General features: G+C 37.2%; 3 protein-coding genes across 15 annotated transcripts in view; all 3 read left to right on the top strand.

Annotated features, from left to right (window-relative positions):
* rapgef2a (Rap guanine nucleotide exchange factor 2a) overlaps nucleotides 1–2196 on the top strand; it is a 66061-nt gene extending 63865 nt beyond the window's left edge. For all 10 annotated transcript variants that reach the window (XM_087237085.1, XM_087237081.1, XM_087237086.1 and 7 more), the window contains one exon: nucleotides 1146–2196. In XM_087237085.1, the coding sequence (XP_087093211.1) occupies nucleotides 1146–1171 (26 nt within the window). In that variant the 3' untranslated portion in view covers nucleotides 1172–2196. The remainder of the gene's footprint in view (nucleotides 1–1145) is intronic.
* A 1878-nt stretch (nucleotides 2197–4074) lies between these two features.
* LOC147846802 (uncharacterized) lies at nucleotides 4075–15821 on the top strand. Of its 4 annotated transcripts, none has more exons than XM_087237111.1 (6): nucleotides 4075–6925; nucleotides 9245–9385; nucleotides 10996–11069; nucleotides 11139–11520; nucleotides 15127–15203; nucleotides 15353–15821. In XM_087237111.1, exon 1 carries the CDS (start codon nucleotides 6445–6447, stop codon nucleotides 6889–6891), a length of 447 nt encoding a protein of 148 aa, XP_087093237.1. In that variant the 5' UTR covers nucleotides 4075–6444; the 3' UTR covers nucleotides 6892–6925; nucleotides 9245–9385; nucleotides 10996–11069; nucleotides 11139–11520; nucleotides 15127–15203; nucleotides 15353–15821. The 4 variants fall into 4 exon arrangements, with proteins under 4 accessions (XP_087093237.1, XP_087093239.1, XP_087093240.1 ...); XM_087237113.1 differs by lacking the exon at nucleotides 15127–15203 and adding an exon at nucleotides 12586–12964 and having other exon boundaries at nucleotides 15427–15657; XM_087237114.1 differs by lacking the exons at nucleotides 15127–15203; nucleotides 15353–15821 and adding an exon at nucleotides 12591–12705 and having other exon boundaries at nucleotides 11159–11520.
* Nucleotides 15822–15859: 38 nt separating this feature from the next.
* LOC147846801 (uncharacterized) lies at nucleotides 15860–21393 on the top strand. Its single transcript, XM_087237110.1, has 4 exons — nucleotides 15860–16684; nucleotides 19089–19229; nucleotides 20840–20913; nucleotides 20983–21393. Exon 1 carries the CDS (start codon nucleotides 16204–16206, stop codon nucleotides 16648–16650), a length of 447 nt encoding a protein of 148 aa, XP_087093236.1. The 5' UTR covers nucleotides 15860–16203; the 3' UTR covers nucleotides 16651–16684; nucleotides 19089–19229; nucleotides 20840–20913; nucleotides 20983–21393.
* The last annotated feature ends 287 nt before the right edge of the window (nucleotides 21394–21680 follow it).

The following is a 21680-nucleotide window of genomic DNA, read 5'->3' as shown; positions in this document are numbered from 1 at the left end:
AGCAAACGCTAAAAGGTGCAGATATCAATAATGAAAATGTATTTATCAGAAAATGCTCACCAAATGTTTATTAAAAATGCCTTTAATGATTTGTTTACAATGCCTATAGTTTTGTTTTACCAGTTGTTTTGTATTATAGATGAATGTTTCTGAGTTTCTTTAAACACATGCTTTTAAATGATGATTCCTGTTTTAATATGGAAATTATTCATTAAATCGCTTTGCTTTTCCAGTATTATAAATGTTGTAATAAAGGAGTTGTCCAACACTTGTGTACCTTTTTATGAGAACAATTGTGTATCTTCATTTCAATTGTACTATAAAAGGTAGAGAACAGTATCATTAGAGGTCTTTTCTGTAGCATATAAGGTACAACTTTTACAAAGGTACAAATCTGTTTATTAAGGAACATTTTTTGTAGAACTGTGTACCTTTTTTCTGTGAGTGTAGAAAACAAACTACCAAGCAAATAGTAAATAAATAAATGTATTTACTCCATATTATGGTAAATGACTAAATGTAAACGTAATGGAAATATTGTGTATTGGTCATGAAAAAATGGTTTTGTTAGTCTCTGTTTAAATTTTTGTATTTGTATTTTTTTGTTTCATGTTTTAACTTAAATAAAAAAAACTCTTTCAGCTATTAAACAATAACTAAAAGTCTTTTAGCAGTAATAAAGATTCATATGATGGTTTTAATGCTGTAGTTTTATTATAAACTGTCAAATAAAGTGCAATTTTACATATTGGTAACTGTACCGTTAAATATGAAAATAATATTGGTTATAAAACAAAATACATGTCCATCTTTGTCAGTCCAGCTGTATGTTTGCGTTCATATATTTATTATGTATATTCAACTATTTTATATTCTGTATTTACATTGTTTAAAAGTGACTTATTTAGCTTATTTAACACAAATAAAATGCATAGTTTTGTGTAGTTAGGATGAAAAAATACTTCAATTAATACCACAGAAATGCACAAATGAATTCTGCTTATTGAAAAGTTAATTTAGTAAAAAAAAGAAATAAAAATCTAATTTAGTCTACATTGTGTCATATTTGCGTCTATATATTTCTACTTATTTATTTACATTTTTAAATGATCATTTTCTAAACTCTTTGTTTTTTCTCTTTACAGAAAGCGAACAAATATCTGCAGTTTAACAAGGGACACTTCATAAATCTGCACCCCATAGTTTCACCACATGCAAACATGACAATGGACTGAACCACAGCAAAGCATTCTGGACTTTCACAGAGATCACCGTGAAAGAGGAGCAGAGAAAATCTTAGCACTTTGTTCTGCAAAACAAGGCAACAAAAGAACAATTTCATTATTGCATTTACAAAATGAAGCACGTAGTCTCATTTTAAAGTGTGTAGTGAGGAGAGCTGTTGCTCATAATGCTTTATCAGTGTTACCAAAACTACAGAAACAGTATTATTTCATTTGAAGTTTTAATCTGCCAGCTTATTATGTCACATGTTTAAGAAACTGTGTGTGTGTGTGTGTATGGGCATGTGAGAGGGAGTTTTCAATCAATCAATCAATGACAGAGGAGTTTGTAATCCTTTTCGGACACTTGAAGGCAAGTGAGCAGCACCCAGACCTCAATAGACTCAGACGTCTCTCTCTTTGCCGATATCAGTGTTTAATGTTTCTCCTGAGTATATATGATCTTTTTAAACATGAATTGTCTCATCCGACATGTTCCTGAAAACTTTCCAAACGTGCCCGCATTTCTGTCGGAAAAAGATTTTATGTTTTTGTATTTTTATTTAATTTTATCTGTCAGTAATCAAGATCATGAATTATTGCACATGTTCACAAGCAGGAGATTGTAGTCCACAACATATAAATGATAGTTGTTACATAGATGATAGGCGCTCATGATACGGTCAGTATATAGTAATGACAGTACATATTAACTTTGTGATAGTTATCATTACTTCTAGTGTTACACATTGTTAGCTCCCTGTGTTTCTATCCAACCCAATCGAAAAGAATCACGTGTATTTCTATGTCTTTTACAAAGACAACCGGCAGAGTCTGTAACTACTTTTGTATTTTTAATACAGCTATTGTAAATATTGGTTATATTTTGTAAAAGATTTCAGAGAACTATTCTGTTTATTGGAAGCAATTCAGCTACAAATAACTGAGGGAAAATAAACACTGTAGCGATGAAGTCTTGTGTGTTTGCTTTACATTTCGTCAACAAACCATAATGTTCAATGGGGTCATTTGTGCAGGATAACTACATAGTCCATATTGCTTTGCAGACAATTCCACCAATCAGAGAGCGCATCAAGCAAAATCAATAGATTTTTTTTTTTTCATTCGCAATGAATTCATGGGATAGTAGTTTACCCCCTATTTAAAGGGCCATGAACCCCCTGCTGTCTCAGCAGGGTGTTTTCACACCTCTAGTTTGAAAAAGGTAATTAGAAATTGAGTCCAGCTTTGTTTAGTGGTGAAAGAGGGAAGGGTTTGCATGAAAAGGGGAGTTTCCGTACGTGCACTACAGCTCATTTTCACACTAGTAACACAAACACAGACGCAGGGGAGACAGACAGTGATTCGAAGAGCAGCATTTTACACCCAGTGTTGCCAACTTGGCCACTTTGTCGCTAGATTTAGCGACTTTTCAGAACCCCCTAGCGACAAATTTTCAAAAAAGCGACTTGCGACAAATCCAGCGACTTCTTTTGTGTGTTACTGGAGATTTTTATAGACTGTCATTTGTCCATACTGTACCGTCTCTACTCTTCTCAACGAGCTGTGGGTGATGCCGCCAGCCCCTCCCCCGCCTCAGAGCACTGACAGGCGGCCCAGTCCTCGTACAGCAGCCTCTCCCACCTGCAGCCCGAGAGCAGATCACCCCTCTGCATATTGACAGCAAATGATTTAGCACCAGCAGTGTGAAGGTATTTTACTTGTACAGTGAAACCGATCTGCTTCTCCTTTATTTAAACAATTTAATTTGGCCGTTCATTCTTTTCATGTTCACTATCACACATATTTTAAGTAAGAGTTTCAGAACTTGTCTAAGTTTATTACATCTGAGAGATTACTGCAAATTCACTACTAAAATGATATACTGTATTCAAACAGCAATACATTTAGTTAAATTGACATGCTTGCGACAAAGTGTAATGCAAATATAAATACCATAGGCCAGGGGTCACCAATCTCGGTCCTGGAGGGCCAGTGTCCCTGCAGGGTTTAGCTCCAACTTGCCTCAACAAACCTGCCTTGGTGTTTCAAGTACACCTAGTAAGACCTTGATTAGCTTGTTCAGGTGTGTTTGATTAGGGTTGGAGCTAAAAATCTGCAGGACACCGGCCCTCCAGGAACAAGTTTAGTGACCCCTGCCATAGGCTGTTAAACAAACAGAAATGGTAAAACGTGATGACATCAGTAATGTGCAAATTAACGTATGACGTAATCTAGCGAGTTTTCGGCCAGAGCTAAGCGCCTTTTCGTTGAAATTAGTTGGCAACAGTGTTTGCAGCGGATCTAAGAGCTGTGTGGAAGTGGAGGATTTTTTAGTCCATAATATTGTAGTGATATTAATATACTGTAAACTTAGTAACTAAATCATTTTGACTAAGGAATGTCTTTAAAAACTGAAAGAGAACTGCTGACGAGACTAACTTTGCCATCTGAATAAACATAAACAAAAGAACATAGATCACATACCAAATCTGTACACTCTCAGAAATAACGGTATGTGAGCTGTCACTGGGGTGATACCTTTTGGAAAGGTACAGATTTGTAACTAAAAGGTCCATATTAATACCCCAAGGGTACATATTAGTACCTAAAAAGTACAAAAGTGTTCCCCTAAAATTTTTAGGTACTAATTACGTATATACTTTTGAGGTACAAATATGGACCCTTCAAGTGCAAAATTTGAAAAGGTACTACCCCAGAGACAGATCACATACCTTTATTTCTGAGAGTGTAGAGACTGGACAATCAACACGAACTGGAACTGCCTCTTTTAAAAAAAAAAAAAAAAAAAAAAGATGAGGGGCAAATCCAGATTTCACCATTTCCAGATTCAAAATGTTTTATTCAGGTAAAACACCAGATTTATAAACGCAAAACTGACGACGGCATATCTCCGAACAAAAGAGTCTTCAAAGCTTTATGGTGCATATTAATGAAGTTGCATCTCGTTCACAGTATAGCGTGCTGATTGATTGGTTTGAACCAAGTCTTTCTCATGAATTAATGAACAGCTGTGCTGAAAACTCAATGATGTCACTTTGTACTGGCCAGTACAGACGGCCAATCTCAACGCTGGAATTTACACGATGATCTCGTCGCCGTGATGTTGCTTCAAAATTTCTATATTTCTTTTTACTTTACTCTGTGTCAGCGTAACAGTTCCCATTGACTTTGAATGGAGTGGCATCGAGCACTGGCAGTTTTTTTTGTCCTTCCCTCCACACTGAGTCAGTATTTTTAGTAGTTTAAACATATCTTTGTGTAGACGCAGTCTAAAATGGATAGTTGAAAACGCTGTTTGCTAGAGTTCACATTTAGAAATTGCTGTCATGCTGTCCCAGGAGAGAACCCTGAACTCTGAGATATTTGAACCCAGGACTGCCTGGTCAATTAACATGTAAGGGGGCCTGAGTTAGGGGTGAAAAGGGAGATTCTCCCAAAACGAAGATGAGCCAGGAGGGTGAAATCGCTCAATTTATTGTAAGCTTGGATATATCTGATTGGATTATTGCTAATTACAGATGAGAGAGCAGCTGTGATCAATCATCATGTGCTTCTGTCGAAACTAGTTTATAAAACTTTACCGAGTGTTGCATTCTAGAGGCTTTCGAAAACAATGCAGCATTTTAATTCTATGACCGCAGTCACACTAGAGTTTGAGCATGTGAAATTCTGTTGTACGGTGCTGTGAAAAGGTGGCGGGATTAAACAAGATGATTAGACATTAAGGCAAGCAATTAGTCCATATTTTGAATTTCTGTACGGAGAGGTCATGTTTTGATCTTCTATTGGTCTCATGCAATCACATGATGCATTTTCACAGGTCAGAGTTCACCAAGCTTAAACTTTGCAACATGACAATCTTGTAGCACTATAGCTTGCTTTTCAGTCTGCAATACAACAGTTGCGACAATTTGCCATGGCGTTTCAAAGAGACGGAAAGTAAATAAACTCCTGATGCAGGTAAAAGCTTCTTACGTCTGTGCGCATGCACAGTACATGAACAAATGTGTTTACAGTTGTTTTAGTGTGGATGATGAAAGATTTGAAAAAGACACTGGAAGAAAACGCCAATATCAAATTCTGTCTAGTATTAATGCAGACACCCATGTGAACAGGGCATGAGTGTCACAACAACAAACACATTTACGCTGTAGCGATGTCCGTACCATGTTTCATTTTTTCAAAGGCAACCCTAAAGATGTTTGTTTGTTTGTTTGTTTCCTGTAGTTCAATGATGCATCTAACCTGTCTTCAGTACTGTTCAGTTTATTTTGCCACTAATTTTGTGATGTTTGTGTTTTCTCTTTATGTGTTTGCGTGTTTTTGATCTTGTGATTCAAGTCTTAAATTTAATATTTAATGGTCTTAAAAAGATCTAAATTTGACATTATGATATGTGCAGAAAGCTTGTACAGCTGTCGCCGCCCCTCTATTTTCTATAAATGTTATTTTCCTTGTTTAATCAGGAGAAGATGTTATTCAATTAGTAATGCATCATTTAGGTGAAATTTTATTGATAACTGCAAAGTGTCTTAAAACAAAACCACAGTAAATCTTTATAGTTGTTTTAAAATCAATCAACATAAGGAAGAAGACTGTTTAGTTTATTGAAACAAATTAAATGGATAGAAGAGCCTGTAGAGTCATTCCTTGTCTGTGTTTGTTTGTCTATTCTATGTTTTTAGTTATTTTTATTATTATATTATTGGTTTGATTAGTATTTGTGCTCTGTTCTGTAAATGTAGATGAAAATGGTCGAACTGTGCCTCGTTGTATTTTTGTTATACTGCAATAAATTAAAACACGTGACCAGAGTTCTGACGTGGAAACGTATGACGCGATGTTCAAGTTCAAAGATGAAAATAATAAAGAAAAACGGGGACATTATTTATTTATCTGGGTATATGGGCCCTCTATTATTATACCTAATATTTATTAAGAGCTGTTCTGTGTTTAATACCATTTGACAAAAAACTGTTGTGTACATACAGCTCCTGCTGCTCTAATTGACTTAAGGGTGAAATTGTGTACATTTAAATGACCCTCGTCATTCTGTCACCACGGCAACACTAGTTGGTTTACAAATCCACGCTACTGTCTATAGAGTGATCGATTCTGATCATCCCGCTGCACAACTCTGAGCAAATCTCCCCTTGGCTGAGTTACATCAGTTTGGAAAGTTGTTTTGGAGTTGTTGATGATGACGCTGCGACGCTCACAGAGGACCAGGACTCTCCCCGGACACCTCAGGGACTTCTTGCTGGAGCGACACCTCAAGAACGCGGCTGTCCTTCCTGCCCTTCGTCCCGCAGCCCCAGTCCCGCCAGTGGGTGAGTGTCTGCAGGAAGAGCCGCTGTCCATCCACGGCCGGAGTGTGGAGGAATACCAGGGCATCTACCGCAGTGTGATGGACTCCACAGTGAAGAAGCCTGCTGGCCGATACACCCTTCAGAAAGGATTGGAGGTAAAGCAGCGGCTGTGGGAGAAGCTGGGCCGGCCTGCGCTGCTGGAGACCGAGCAGCCTGATGGACGTGTGCTCATCACGGAGATCAGGTCCGAGTCCAGCGTCCCCCCTCAGATCAAGGTGGACATTAGCAAGGAGCCACTGCCCAAGGAGCCCCGGAGGAAGAGGCCCAGGCACTGAGCCATCCTAGTGCCAGATGAAGGATCATGGGCACGTATGTACATACTGTATATATTGTATATAGTTATAGAATAAGTTTTCAATTAATCAAATTGAACTTTTCATTCAAGTTTATCACATTGCTGGATGTTTTGGTGATTGTCCGTGCTGCTCATATTCGGCTCTTGGGTTCTTTTGGATGTTGGCATGCGGTTAGTGAGGTTTTCTAGGCGGTTTCTTGCGTGTTGCTGGTCTCCTCTGAGTGGTTTTTGGCACATTAGTGGTTGTTGTTAGTGTTGGCTGTTGGGTTAGGGTAGGTTAGGGTCCCTCACATGGTTTGCAGCTTGACGTGCTGTGAGGGCTTGTGTGCATCAGTGATGCTGAGAGCTACGCCACTGGTACTTCACAGCTACCGGTAGGGTCACCCATAGTGGACAGGTCTCAGCTGAGATGCCTGACCAAGACAAACCACCTGATTCTGGACAGCAGAAGATTGACCTGATGCTCCAGATAGAAGATGTCCCCTGTCACCACACCACGCACACACACACAACACACACACAACACACACACACACACACACCACGCACACACCACACATACACACACATACACCACACACACACCACACACACACACTCACACCACACACACACCACACACACACACTCACACCACACACACACACATACACACACATAAAAAACTAAAACTAAAAAATAGAATAAATCTTGCAGACGGTTAAAATTAAATGTTTATTGGCAAAATATTTATTAATTACCTTAATTTAGGAATATTTTTAATCATTTTGTTAAAGAAACTCTTATCCGTGTCTTGAAATAGGCGAGTTTCACTAAAACACATGAATGAAATGAATAGATTGTGTCATCAAACATGTAATACTTACAGCCCTGAAGACAAGTGAACAAGTGACCACTTAAAAAGTCATTATTGGTGTTCCTGAGTTAAATTCATGCAAATTATTGCAAAAATTATATTTCAATGTTTAAAGTTGACTCAGAAATTACAACCGATAGAAGATTTCAGTTCATTATTGTGTTAAATGTGAAAAGAAGTAAGTAAACATTTACCAAAACTAGTCTACAATACAGAGAAATTGATACAGATTTAAATGGCACAAAAGTGTGTAAATGATGACGACATTATTTTGTGTGTGAACTCTCCCTTTATTTCAAAGAATAGAGTTTATTGCACTTTAAAATTTCCATTTTAATATGAAAAAGTGTGATTTTGATTAAAAATGAAAATAATCCTCAAAATAAGAATCTAAATCTTCCAGCAGGTGTAGTAATGTCTAACCAGTGAGAGGATTCGCTCAAACAACTGAATCATTCAACAAAGATGTAAAGCCAGCGCTGTCTGGGCTGTTTAAAACAAGGATTCGTTCAGAAAGTAGACACACTAAAGTTCTTTTGAGGCTATTAAGGTAGGGTTTAATGATGTATTCTTAAACCTCTGAGTAGCCATGAGCATAAGATCTGAGTTCAGAGTTTTCATTAAAGAATTGGTATTGACCCAGAGATTACTCATAGCCTACTGTATTACTACTACTATTAATGAGGAGCGAGGCCAGACATTTTGAAATGGGGTTGGGCTTTAGTGCCTACTCTTATACTCTTAAAAGTGAAAAATAACTAGTCTCTTATATTTATAATCTCTGATAGTTTAGTTATTGATTTAATGAGTGACATTTTTGAGCATCCAGTCCTCATTTTTAAATAAATAAACTGCAAAAATGTGCAGAGAATCTGAAATCATTCACTTTGCCTTGAGGCCAATAAAAAACTGACATTGTTATTCAGCAATAAATATAAGCAATTTCATTCGATTCTGAAATCAAATTTGTTTTTTCTTTATTAAGCTAGAAACAATAGCAAAAAAAAAAAATTATTATTGGCAACCACTGCAGTAACAGTGATCCACACAGTGGCCATTAGCTAGCTTGAGTCGTTGTTTATTTAAAGTCGATTTATTATTTCAAAGTAGGAATTAAATGCATAATTAGAAACAAATCTTGGCTTGGCATTATAAACACTTTGCAGAATAAAAATGCTAAATTATTCTCTCCCAGTAGCTGGCGCACACAGATCAGTAATGATGACCAGTTAGGTGTCTAAACTTTTGATTAATAAAGGGAAGTAAAAGTAGACTGAATTAAGCCCATAAAAAAAAAAAATAAGTTTAGATGATTTATAACTGCAAATAAGCAGAGGCCTTTATAAGCCCATACTCTAAATAAAAAAGTAAATAACACAAACGTTCACATTTATTTCCTTAAATAGTAACTAAGTAACACGTTGAGCTACCTTTTTAAGTGACTTTAGATTGTAACGGATTACTTTTCCCCCAACAGGAAGGAGTTCCTCAGACAGGAAGTGGAGACCAGTACTTTAGGAAGCCCTGCTGCTGCTGTTGCTGAGTGTCTAGAGCACCTGCAGTCCAGATACTGGATCTCTGCTCACCTGCACTCGACTCAACTCTGATGCAGCACCAGGTGGGTCCTCATTCACCGTCACTCTGTGCTTTTGACAAATAAAAGGCTTTTGGTTCCCTTTAGATTAGGCCTGTTTCACACACTACATGGCATTCATTGCAGTATGTAGTCAAAGTTGTTAGCCCTCTTGTAAATTTGTTTTCTTTTTCATATTTTTCCCAAACAGAAAAAAGGAATTTTTCACAGTATTTTCTATAATATATTTTATTCTGGGTAAAGTCTTATTCATTAAAAGTATGTAGTAAAATTTTATGTGCTGTCATCAGGGCAACGATCATAGAAATCAGTTATTAGAAAAGAGTTATTACAACTTTTATCTTTTGAAATGTGCTGAAAATACATATATAATATATAAAGTTGTGCACATATTAATTGTAACATAAACTCACTGGCCACTTTATTAGGTACACCCTACTAGTACCGGGTTGGACCCACTTTTGCCTTCAGAACTGCCTTAAGCCTTGGTTGCATCTATTCTACAAGGTACTGGAAATATTCTTCAGAGATTTTGGTCCAAATTGACATGATAGCATCACGCAGTTGCTGCAGATTTGTCGATTGTTGATATGATGCTCAATTGGTACTAACGGGTCCAAAGTATGCCAAGAAATGATCCCCCACACTATTACACCAACACCACCACCAGCCAGAACCGTTGATACAAGGCAGGACAGATCCATGCTTTCATGTTCTTGACGCCAAATTCTGACCCTACCATTCGAATGTCGCAGCAGAAATTGAGACTCAGACCAGGCAACATTTTTTCAATCTCCTTTTGTCCAATGTTGGTGAGCCTGTGCGAATTGTAGCCTCAATTTCCTGTTCTTAGCTGACAGGAGTGGCACCTGGTGTGGTCTTCTGCTGCTGTAGTCCATCCGCCTTAAGGTTGGACTTGTTGTGCGTTTAGAGATGCTCTTCTGCACACCTCGGTTGTAACTAGTGGTTATTTGAGTTACTGTTGCCTTTCTATCAACTGGAGCCAGTCTGGCCATTCTCCTCTGACCTCTGGCATCAACAAGGCATTTGCACCCACAGAACTGCCACTCACTGGATATTTTGTCTTTTTCAGACCATTCTCTCTAAACTCTAGAGATGGTTGTGCGTGAAAACCTCAGTAGATCAGCAGCTTCTGAAATACTCAGACCAGCTCGTCTGGCACAACAATCATGCCACGTATAGAGTCACTTAAATTACCTTTCCTTCCCCTTCTGATGCTCGGTTTGAACTGCAGTAGATCGTCTTGACCATGTCTACATGCATTGAAATGTTGCCATGTGATTGGCTGATTAGAAACAAGCAGTTGGACAGGTGTACCTAATAAAGTGGCTGGTGAGTGCACACTATATCTGCTACAACGTATGCCCACAGAACATTTTTTTCATCCATATTTGAAATTTAGTGTCATGAGAAAAAAATTTTAAACAAAAAGTGGACAATTTACTTGCGAACGGCTTGCATGCTGTCATTATTATACATCGACGTCAGTGTAAACACGAGTCTGTATCTATATCTCTTGCAGTTCCAGGTTTCAGACATGAACTGTGTGAAAAGGCTCAGAATAAAATGCAGATATCAGTTCAAAATGAATAACAACATGTTTGTCCCTTCAGGTTAAGAAAAATGAATAACTCTGCCCCGAAGATCAGCAAGTTTCTCTAAGTTGACTAATGTCTTCATTCTGAAGGTAATGATCCCGCTTCTTCCAGCATGGTAATGAGATCCAGAAGTAGATTCAGTTGTTTTGTCATTGCAGATTGTGGAGGAATCTTCTAGGAGAAGCTTGAGTTTGATCCAAAATGGCTGGCCATCCTGAATTGGACAGACAAACCTTCAGAAACCAACCCACAGTTGCTGGAACCCTCCGCTGGACAACAGACAACACAGCAGATACAAAACACATGACAATGATCACAGTTGCTCATTTTCTGAAAGCTTTCTGATACCACATATTCGTTTCTATTTCTAAATGTTTTAGCATCCTGTTCCTCTGCTTCTTTCAGGTGGGATTTCAGCCCTTCAGACAGACATCTACGTCCTGGTGAAGGGCAAAGTGAACAGACTTACAGGGAGGAGTTTTTTCAACTTCCTTGATGACTTGAAGTTTCGGAAGAACTGCATTTACGGGCATTAAAAATGTAAGACATTATAAATGACTTTATCCTCACTTTTGTTCAATGTAAAGTATCCTTCTTAAATAAACTGTTCATTTTAAAGTGTTCTTTGACAAAAAAGAAGAAAAGGGGAAAATATACTCATTCCAAGCTGTTCAATATTGTAATATAATGTTAAAAAAGCTTTGTTATTTCTTCATTAAGTTAGCTTAATAGATGGGGTTTCCTTCAAAAATAATCAACTGATCCTGTTAAAATCAGAGATTTGACTCATTTTAGATTTTGTACATTTCTCTGGTAATTAGTAATTAGTTTTTTTGTTTTTTTGTCAATTACTGGTGACATTTCCTAAATATAGAAATGACGTTTAAACATTTCTCTCTCTTTTTTGACTAAAATAACTAGATAGTATCAAGTTTTCAGACATGCTCATTTTACTCGACACAGTACTAATGTTTTAGCTTTAGAGGAGTTTTCAGTCACAGCGAGTTTTTATGGCAGCTGCCATTTTCTGAAGAAATGCTCTAAACCACAATATTTTTACTTGAAATGTTGAAGAGATGTTATCAGACCATGATAGAATAAAATGCATATGAACATTTTACTTAAACCCATACATTTCTGAGTCCAGTCTCCTATTTCTTCTGATAAACAACTGTGTTTAAATGGGATCGTTATTATAAATGACGTCCATTCATTATCAGCATCATTAAATGTAACATCAAACCAAAATATGAAATCAAACAAATGTAAAATTAAGAAGAAATTTAAAAATAAAACACCGGAAACTAATGTTTTGGGTTAAAGGAGTACAAAGAGTTGAGATTCCTTTATCAAATGACAAAAGTATGCATGGATCACAGAAATTAAATGAAAAAGACAGAATCAATGAACTATGAATAGTTTTACTGCTCGTCTTCAAGTATGAGCGGGCGCCGCCATTGGAATCTGTTTGGCTGGAGACTTCCGATCTGGTTCACATCAATTTCTAGAGGTTAAAAACAGCTCGTTATGCTACTTGATGCTCTTATATTTTCTTGTTGTATTATTCTACTTTTCATGTAAAGTCATGAACACACTTTTTTGTAGAGCAGGTAGTAAAACTGCTCTAAGCTCAGCTCAGGTGAAAACACTGAACTGAAGAGGAACCAGAATGAAGGAGAGGACCAGAGAGAGACCCAGCGCTCCTGACAGAACCCAATCCCTCTGGTTCTAGCTGAACACACAACAGTCAACAAGATCACACACACACACACACACACACACACAATCACTCCTCTAAACTCATTCAACTGACTGAAATCTTAGAGCGATCTCAGGTAGACAAAAGCCCAACCCAGTCCATCCCTGATTGTGGCTATTTTAAGGCAGTGCCGTGCCAATGTTTTTTAGGAATTATATATTAATTTAGTTCCTTAAAAAAGTAAATAATCATATAAACATAACCTTTGGGTCTCATCACCATACAGCAGGGCAGGGCCGGCCCAAGCCTTCAGGGGGCCCTAAGCAGGATTTTATTTGGGGCCCCCTTGGTGCAAACAATATGACAAATTATCGTCAATCCTTGATAATTCGCACACTGTAAATTTAAAACACACATTATCGATTTTATTCGCTGTAGCTGTGTTGCTTACATCATAAAATATATGTTTTAAGACAATTCTAAATATTATTCTGCAGAAACAACTTCCTATTGATCCAACTTTTTATGACTACTTGCCCAAATCTAAATAAATAGATACAAAACATTAATATGGGCTGGCAGAAACAAAAGCAGCTGGAAGTAGCCAATAACATACTGATTTTTATTATTATTCAAGACGCTGCCAAACAGTCAAACATAGTGACAATAAAGATACATTTTTTTAAATTGGATATAAATGATAACACTGAAAAAAAAATCATATTGTATTTTGTAGTTCAAATAACTTAAAACATCTATTTAAATTAAAATCAAATTAAATCAGGAAGCATTTTTTTAGACATACTCGCATATCAATCAAATTAATAAATATGTACCAAAATTGTTCAGTTTTCAGAAATAATTCTAAATTAATGAATTTTTTTGTAAAACAAATTATTCTGCCAATGAGATAAGTAAAATAATCTTATTTTAAACCTAAAACAATATTTTTATTTACCCTAATTGGCAGACTGAGCTTTTTTTGATGAAAAATTCACATTATTTTGACTAAATATCCTTCTAAAAAATGCTTATTGGTTTAAGAATTTTTAGATATTTGGACTAAAAATCACACAAAAACTATAAGAAAGAAAATCATTTTTGCAGTGTATTTACCAACTGTCAATTGTATAAATCAGAAGGTTTTTTTTTTAATCGCCACCGTTCATTAAAAATGCATTTTGCTGCTGTTCCGGGCACTGCTGCTTCAATCACGATATCAATGATTCTGCGATATATTGATAGATCACAAGAAAACCAGCCACAATATATCACAATTTTGGTAAATGAAGGGGGAAAATGCATCAAAAATTATGATGAATTTCTTTTACAAACACGCATTTATAGAATTGCAGCAATGTAAAACAAGTGCACATCTGTCAAACAAGCTTAAAAATGCTGATGTGCAGAGAGGAGTTTATGACTGAAGAGAGCACATCTCTATCACAGCAGCAGAATCTCAATTTAGTGGAATATGCATTTAAGAAGAAAACTGCCAAAATAGTATTTTATTGCTTTCTAATTTTCTGTAAACTTAAAACACTTATTACAACTTGAGCAACTATTTTATGTAAACATGGAACATTTCATGCTTAGCCCTGGTTTATTTTTAATAATAAAAAAAAATGTATTCCCACTATTTTTTCAACTGATCAGAATGCTCTGAGAGGTGAGCACAGACTCCTCTGAGCACCTATGTTTTCACCAGTGGAGAACATTAGTTAGTTATTTACTCATCTATTTAAGTTTTTTAATTCCCCTAATATTTTTTTTGCCAAAATACCTTCTACAAGACTTTGACAAGGTATGTAAGAGTCAAATAAACGCAAGGCCCTTCTAATTAAATGTTCATGCCATATTGATACCTTTATATATTTTGGCGGAGTTAAAAAGTTTGAGCACAAGTTGCACTGGTGGCCACGGGGCCCTAAGCAGCCGCTTAGTTCGCTTATGCCTTGGGCCGGCTCTGCAGCAGGGTTTCTGCGGGGTCCTAAAAAGTCTAAAAATGTAAAAATCGAAATTTTAGGCCTTAAAAAGTCTTAAATTTGCTGTTCTAGGTTAAATATTTTTGCACAGGTCTTATTTTTCCAATGTCCACGTAACGTGACAGCAACAGCAGTGGGAAAGGAGGAATGTTTTTATAAAAGTTTGTTAAAACCAAAAAAAAGGCCAAGGCAAAATTTTGGCAAAAAATTGTAGAGCAACCCATTTTCTGTAGTTATTATTACTTAACTTTAATTGGTAAAACTGTCAGAGATATGAACAAAAGTGAATGATACATTTCATTTTAAAAATCTTGAATGGTTATAAAAAATCTTTATAATCATTATTAAAAAAATCATGAGAAATAGTTTGTTTAAAAAATCTTGAACTATATTAATGATGTGATGTATAGTTCTGGAAACTTCCTACTTCTCAGTTTATCTGTCTGACTTGTCGTTTTCAAGAGCCTTGTCCATTTGGGGATGTGTGATTAGTCAGCAGAGCTGCGCGATGCGGTGCCAGGCGAAAGTATAAATCAGCCGTAAGATGTTTGTTTGTTTGTTTGTTTTCCGGTAGTTCAATGATGCATCCAACCTGTCTTCAGTACTGTTCAGTTTATTTTGCCACTAATTTTGTGATGTTTGTGTTTTCTCTTTATGTGTTTGCGTGTTTTTGATCTTGTGATTCAAGTCTTAAATTTAATATGTAATGGTCTTAAAAAGATCTAAATTTGACATTATGATATGTGCAGAAAGCTTGTACAGCTGTCGCCGCCCCTCTATTTTCTATAAATGTTATTTTCCTTGTTTTATCAGAAGATGGTAATATTCAATTAGTAATGCATCATTTAGGTGAAATTTTATTGATAACTGCAAAGTGTCTTAAAACAAAACCACAGTAAATCTTTATAGTTGTTTTAAAATCAATCAACATAAGGAAGAAGACTGTTTAGTTTATTGAAACAAATTAAATGGACAGAAGAGCCTGTAGAGTCATTCCTTGTCTGTGTTTGTCTATTCTATGTTTTTAGTTATTTTTATTATTATATTATTGGTTTGATTAGTATTTGTGCTCTGTTCTGTAAATGTAGATGAAAATGGTCGAACTGTGCCTCGTTGTATTTTTGTTATACTGCAATAAATTAAAACACGTGACCAGAGTTCTGACGTGGAAACGTATGACGCGATGTTCAAGTTCAAAGATGAAAATAATAAAGAAAAACGGGGACATTATTTATTTATCTGGGTATATGGGCCCTCTATTATTATACCTAATATTTATTAAGAGCTGTTCTGTGTTTAATACCATTTGACAAAAACTGTAGTGTACATACAGCTCCTGCTGCTCTAATTGACTTAAGGGTGAAATTGTGTACATTTAAATGACCCTCGTCATTCTGTCACCACGGCAACACTAGTTGGTTTACAAATCCACGCTACTGTCTATAGAGTGATCGATTCTGATCATCCCGCTGCACAACTCTGAGCAAATCTCCCCTTGGCTGAGTTACATCAGTTTGGAAAGTTGTTTTGGAGTTGTTGATGATGACGCTGCGACGCTCACAGAGGACCAGGACTCTCCCCGGACACCTCAGGGACTTCTTGCTGGAGCGACACCTCAAGAACGCGGCTGTCCTTCCTGCCCTTCGTCCCGCAGCCCCAGTCCCGCCAGTGGGTGAGTGTCTGCAGGAAGAGCCGCTGTCCATCCACGGCCGGAGTGTGGAGGAATACCAGGGCATCTACCGCAGTGTGATGGACTCCACAGTGAAGAAGCCTGCTGGCCGATACACCCTTCAGAAAGGATTGGAGGTAAAGCAGCGGCTGTGGGAGAAGCTGGGCCGGCCTGCGCTGCTGGAGACCGAGCAGCCTGATGGACGTGTGCTCATCACGGAGATCAGGTCCGAGTCCAGCGTCCCCCCTCAGATCAAGGTGGACATTAGCAAGGAGCCACTGCCCAAGGAGCCCCGGAGGAAGAGGCCCAGGCACTGAGCCATCCTAGTGCCAGATGAAGGATCATGGGCACGTATGTACATACTGTATATATTGTATATAGTTATAGAATAAGTTTTCAATTAATCAAATTGAACTTTTCATTCAAGTTTATCACATTGCTGGATGTTTTGGTGATTGTCCGTGCTGCTCATATTCGGCTCTTGGGTTCTTTTGGATGTTGGCATGCGGTTAGTGAGGTTTTCTAGGCGGTTTCTTGCGTGTTGCTGGTCTCCTCTGAGTGTTTTTTGGCACATTAGTGGTTGTTGTTAGTGTTGGCTGTTGGGTTAGGGTAGGTTAGGGTCCCTCACATGGTTTGCAGCTTGACGTGCTGTGAGGGCTTGTGTGCATCAGTGATGCTGAGAGCTACGCCACTGGTACTTCACAGCTACCGGTAGGGTCACCCATAGTGGACAGGTCTCAGCTGAGATGCCTGACCAAGACAAACCACCTGATTCTGGACAGCAGAAGATTGACCTGATGCTCCAGATAGAAGATGTCCCCTGTCACCACACCACACACACACACACCACACCACACACACACACACACACACACACACACACACACACACACACACACACACACACACACACACACACAAACACACACACACACACACACACACCACACATACACACACATACACCACACACACACCACACACACACACTCACACCACACACACAAACACACACACACACACACACACACACACACACACACACACACACACACACACACACACACATACACACACATAAAAAACTAAAACTAAAAAATAGAATAAATCTTGCAGACGGTTAAAATTAAATGTTTATTGGCAAAATATTTATTAATTACCTTAATTTAGGAATATTTTTAATCATTTTGTTAAAGAAACTCTTATCCGTGTCTTGAAATAGGCGAGTTTCACTAAAACACATGAATGAAATGAATAGATTGTGTCATCAAACATGTAATACTTACGGCGCTGAAGACAAGTGAACAAGTGACCACTTAAAAAGTCATTATTAGTGTTCCTGAGTTAAATTCATGCAAATTATTGCAAAAATTCTATTTCAATGTTTAAAGTTGACTCAGAAATTACAACCGATAGAAGATTTCAGTTCATTATTGTGTTAAATGTGAAAAGAAGTAAGTAAACATTTACCAAAACTAGTCTACAATACAGAGAAATTGATACAGATTTAAATGGCACAAAAGTGTGTAAATGATGACGACATTATTTTGTGTGTGAACTCTCCCTTTATTTCAAAGAATAGAGTTTATTGCACTTTAAAATTTGCATTTTAATATGAAAAAGTGTGATTTTGATTAAAAATGAAAATAATCCTCAAAATAAGAATCTAAATCTTCCAGCAGGTGTAGTAATGTCTAACCAGTGAGAGGATTCGCTCAAACAACTGAATCATTCAACAAAGAAGTAAAGCCAGCGCTGTCTGGGCTGTTTAAAACAGGGATTCGTTCAGAAAGTAGACACACTAAAGTTCTTTTGAGGCTATTAAGGTAGGGTTTAATGATGTATTCTCAAACCTCTGAGTAGCCATGAGCATAAGATCTGAGTTCAGAGTTTTCATTAATGAATTGGTATTGACCCAGAGATTACTCATAGCCTACTGTATTACTACTACTATTAATGAGGAGCGAGGCCAGACATTTTGAAATGGGGTTGGGCTTTAGTGCCTACTCTTATACTCTTAAAAGTGAAAAATAACTAGTCTCTTATATTTATAATCTCTGATAGTTTAGTTATTGATTTAATGAGTGACATTTTTGAGCATCCAGTCCTCATTTTTAAATAAATAAACTGCAAAAATGTGCAGAGAATCTGAAATCACTCACTTTGCCTTGAGGCCAATAGAAAACTGACATTGTTATTCAGCAATAAATATAAGCAATTTCATTCGATTCTGAAATCAAATTTGTTTTTTCTTTATTAAGCTAGAAACAATAGCAAAAAAAAAAAAATTATTATTGGCAACCACTGCAGTAACAGTGATCCACACAGTGGCCATTAGCTAGCTTGAGTCGTTGTTTATTTAAAGTCGATTTATTATTTCAAAGTAGGAATTAAATGCATAATTAGAAACAAATCTTGGCTTGGCATTATAAACACTTTGCAGAATAAAAATGCTAAATCATTCTCTCCCAGTAGCTGGCGCACACAGATCAGTAATGATGACCAGTGAAGTGTCTAAACTTTTGATTAATAAAGGGGAGTAAAAGTAGACTGAATTAAGCCCATAAATAAAAAAAAATAAGTTTAGATGATTAATAACTGCAAATAAGCAGAGGCCTTTATAAGCCCATACTCTAAATAAAAAAGTAAATAACACAAACGTTCACATTTATTTCCTTAAATAGTAACTAAGTAACACGTTGAGCTACCTTTTTAAGTGACTTTAGATTGTAACGGATTACTTTTCCCCCAACAGGAAGGAGTTCCTCAGACAGGAAGTGGAGACCAGTACTTTAGGAAGCCCTGCTGCTGCTGTTGCTGAGTGTCTAGAGCACCTGCAGTCCAGATACTGGATCTCTGCTCACCTGCACTCGACTCAACTCTGATGCAGCACCAGGTGGGTCCTCATTCACCGTCACTCTGTGCTTTTGATAAATAAAAGGCTTTTGGTTCCCTTTAGATTAGGCCTGTTTCACACACTACATGGCATTCATTGCAGTATGTAGTCAAAGTTGTTAGCCCTCTTGTAAATTTGTTTTCTTTTTCATATTTTTCCCAAACAGAAAAAAGGAATTTTTCACAGTATTTTCCATAATATATTTTATTCTGGGTAAAGTCTTATTCATTAAAAGTATGTAGTAAAATTTTATGTGCTGTCATCAGGGCAACGATCATAGAAATCAGTTATTAGAAAAGAGTTATTACAACTTTTATCTTTTGAAATGTGCTGAAAATACATATATAATATATAAAGTTGTGCACATATTAATTGTAACATAAACTCACTGGCCACTTTATTAGGTACACCCTACTAGTACCGGGTTGGACCCACTTTTGCCTTCAGAACTGCCTTAAGCCTTGGTTGCATCTATTCTACAAGGTACTGGAAATATTCTTCAGAGATTTTGGTCCAAATTGACATGATAGCATCACGCAGTTGCTGCAGATTTGTCGATTGTTGATATGATGCTCAATTGGTACTAACGGGTCCAAAGTATGCCAAGAAATGATCCCCCACACTATTAAACCAACACCACCACCAGCCAGAACCGTTGATACAAGGCAGGACAGATCCATGCTTTCATGTTCTTGACGCCAAATTCTGACCCTACCATTCGAATGTCGCAGCAGAAATTGAGACTCAGACCAGGCAACATTTTTTTAATCTCCTTTTGTCCAATGTTGGTGAGCCTGTGCGAATTGTAGCCTCAATTTCCTGTTCTTAGCTGACAGGAGTGGCACCTGGTGTGGTCTTCTGCTGCTGTAGTCCATCCGCCTTAAGGTTGGACTTGTTGTGCGTTTAGAGATGCTCTTCTGCACACCTCGGTTGTAACTAGTGGTTATTTGAGTTACTGTTGCCTTTCTATCAACTGGAGCCAGTCTGGCCATTCTCCTCTGACCTCTGGCATCAACAAGGCATTTGCACCCACAGAACTGCCACTCACTGGATATTTTGTCTTTTTCAGACCATTCTCTCTAAACTCTAGAGATGGTTGTGCGTGAAAACCTCAGTAGATCAGCAGCTTCTGGAATACTCAGACCAGCTCGTCTGGCACAACAATCATGCCACGTATAGAGTCACTTAAATTACCTTTCCTTCCCCTTCTGATGCTCGGTTTGAACTGCAGTAGATCGTCTTGACCATGTCTACATGCATTGAAATGTTGCCATGTGATTGGCTGATTAGAAACAAGCAGTTGGACAGGTGTACCTAATAAAGTGGCTGGTGAGTGCACACTATATCTGCTACAACGTATGCCCACAGAACATTTTTTTCATCCATATTTGAAATTTAGTGTCATGAGAAAGTAATTTTAAACAAAAAGTGGACAATTTACTTGCGAACGGCTTGCATGCTGTCATTATTATACATCGACGTCAGTGTAAACACGAGTTTGTATCTATATCTCTTGCAGTTACAGGTTTCAGACATGAACTGTGTGAAAAGGCTCAGAATAAAATGCAGATATCAGTTCAAAATGAATAACAACATGTTTGTCCCTTCAGGTTAAGAAAAATGAATAACTCTGCCCCGAAGATCAGCAAGTTTCTCTAAGTTGACTAATGTCTTCATTCTGAAGGTAATGATCCCGCGTCTTCCAGCATGGTAATGAGATCCAGAAGTAGATTCAGTTGTTTTGTCATTGCAGATTGTGGAGGAATCTTCTAGGAGAAGCTTGAGTTTGATCCAAAATGGCTGGCCATCCTGAATTGGACAGACAAACCTTCAGAAACCAACCCACAGTTGCTGGAACCCTCCGCTGGACAACAGACAACACAGCAGATACAAAACACATGACAATGATCACAGTTGCTCATTTTCTGAAAGCTTTCTGATACCACATATTCGTTTCTATTTCTAAATGTTTTAGCATCCTGTTCCTCTGCTTCTTTCAGGTGGGATTTCAGCCCTTCAGACAGACATCTACGTCCTGGTGAAGGGCAAAGTGAACAGACTTACAGGGAGGAGTTTTTTCAACTTCCTTGATGACTTGAAGTTTCAGAAGAACTGCATTTACAGGCATTAAAAATGTAAGACATAATAAATGATTTTATCCCCACTTTTGTTCAATGTAAAGTATCCTTCTTAAATAAACTGTTCATTTTAAAGTGTTCTTTGACAAAAAAGAAGAAAAGGGGAAAATATACTCATTCCAAGCTGTTCAATATTGTAATATAATGTTAAAAAAGCTTTGTTATTTCTTCATTAAGTTAGCTTAATAGATGGGGTTTCCTTCAAAAATAATCAACTGATCCTGTTAAAATCAGAGATTTGACTCATTTTAGATTTTGTACATTTCTCTGGTAATTAGTAATTAGTTTTTTTGTTTTTTTGTCAATTACTGGT

This window comes from Danio rerio, chromosome 1 (assembly GCF_052040795.2).
Source record: "Danio rerio strain M-AB ecotype USA chromosome 1, GRCz13ab, whole genome shotgun sequence".
Taxonomy (NCBI): domain Eukaryota; kingdom Metazoa; phylum Chordata; class Actinopteri; order Cypriniformes; family Danionidae; genus Danio; species Danio rerio.
This window is presented reverse-complemented; position numbering and strand designations above follow the sequence as displayed.

Bases quoted from the DNA above. Each gene is read 5' to 3' on its own strand.
- LOC147846802 (XM_087237111.1), top strand. From the start codon at position 6,445: ATGATGACGCTGCGACGCTCACAGAGGACCAGGACTCTCCCCGGACAC.
- LOC147846801 (XM_087237110.1), top strand. From the start codon at position 16,204: ATGATGACGCTGCGACGCTCACAGAGGACCAGGACTCTCCCCGGACAC.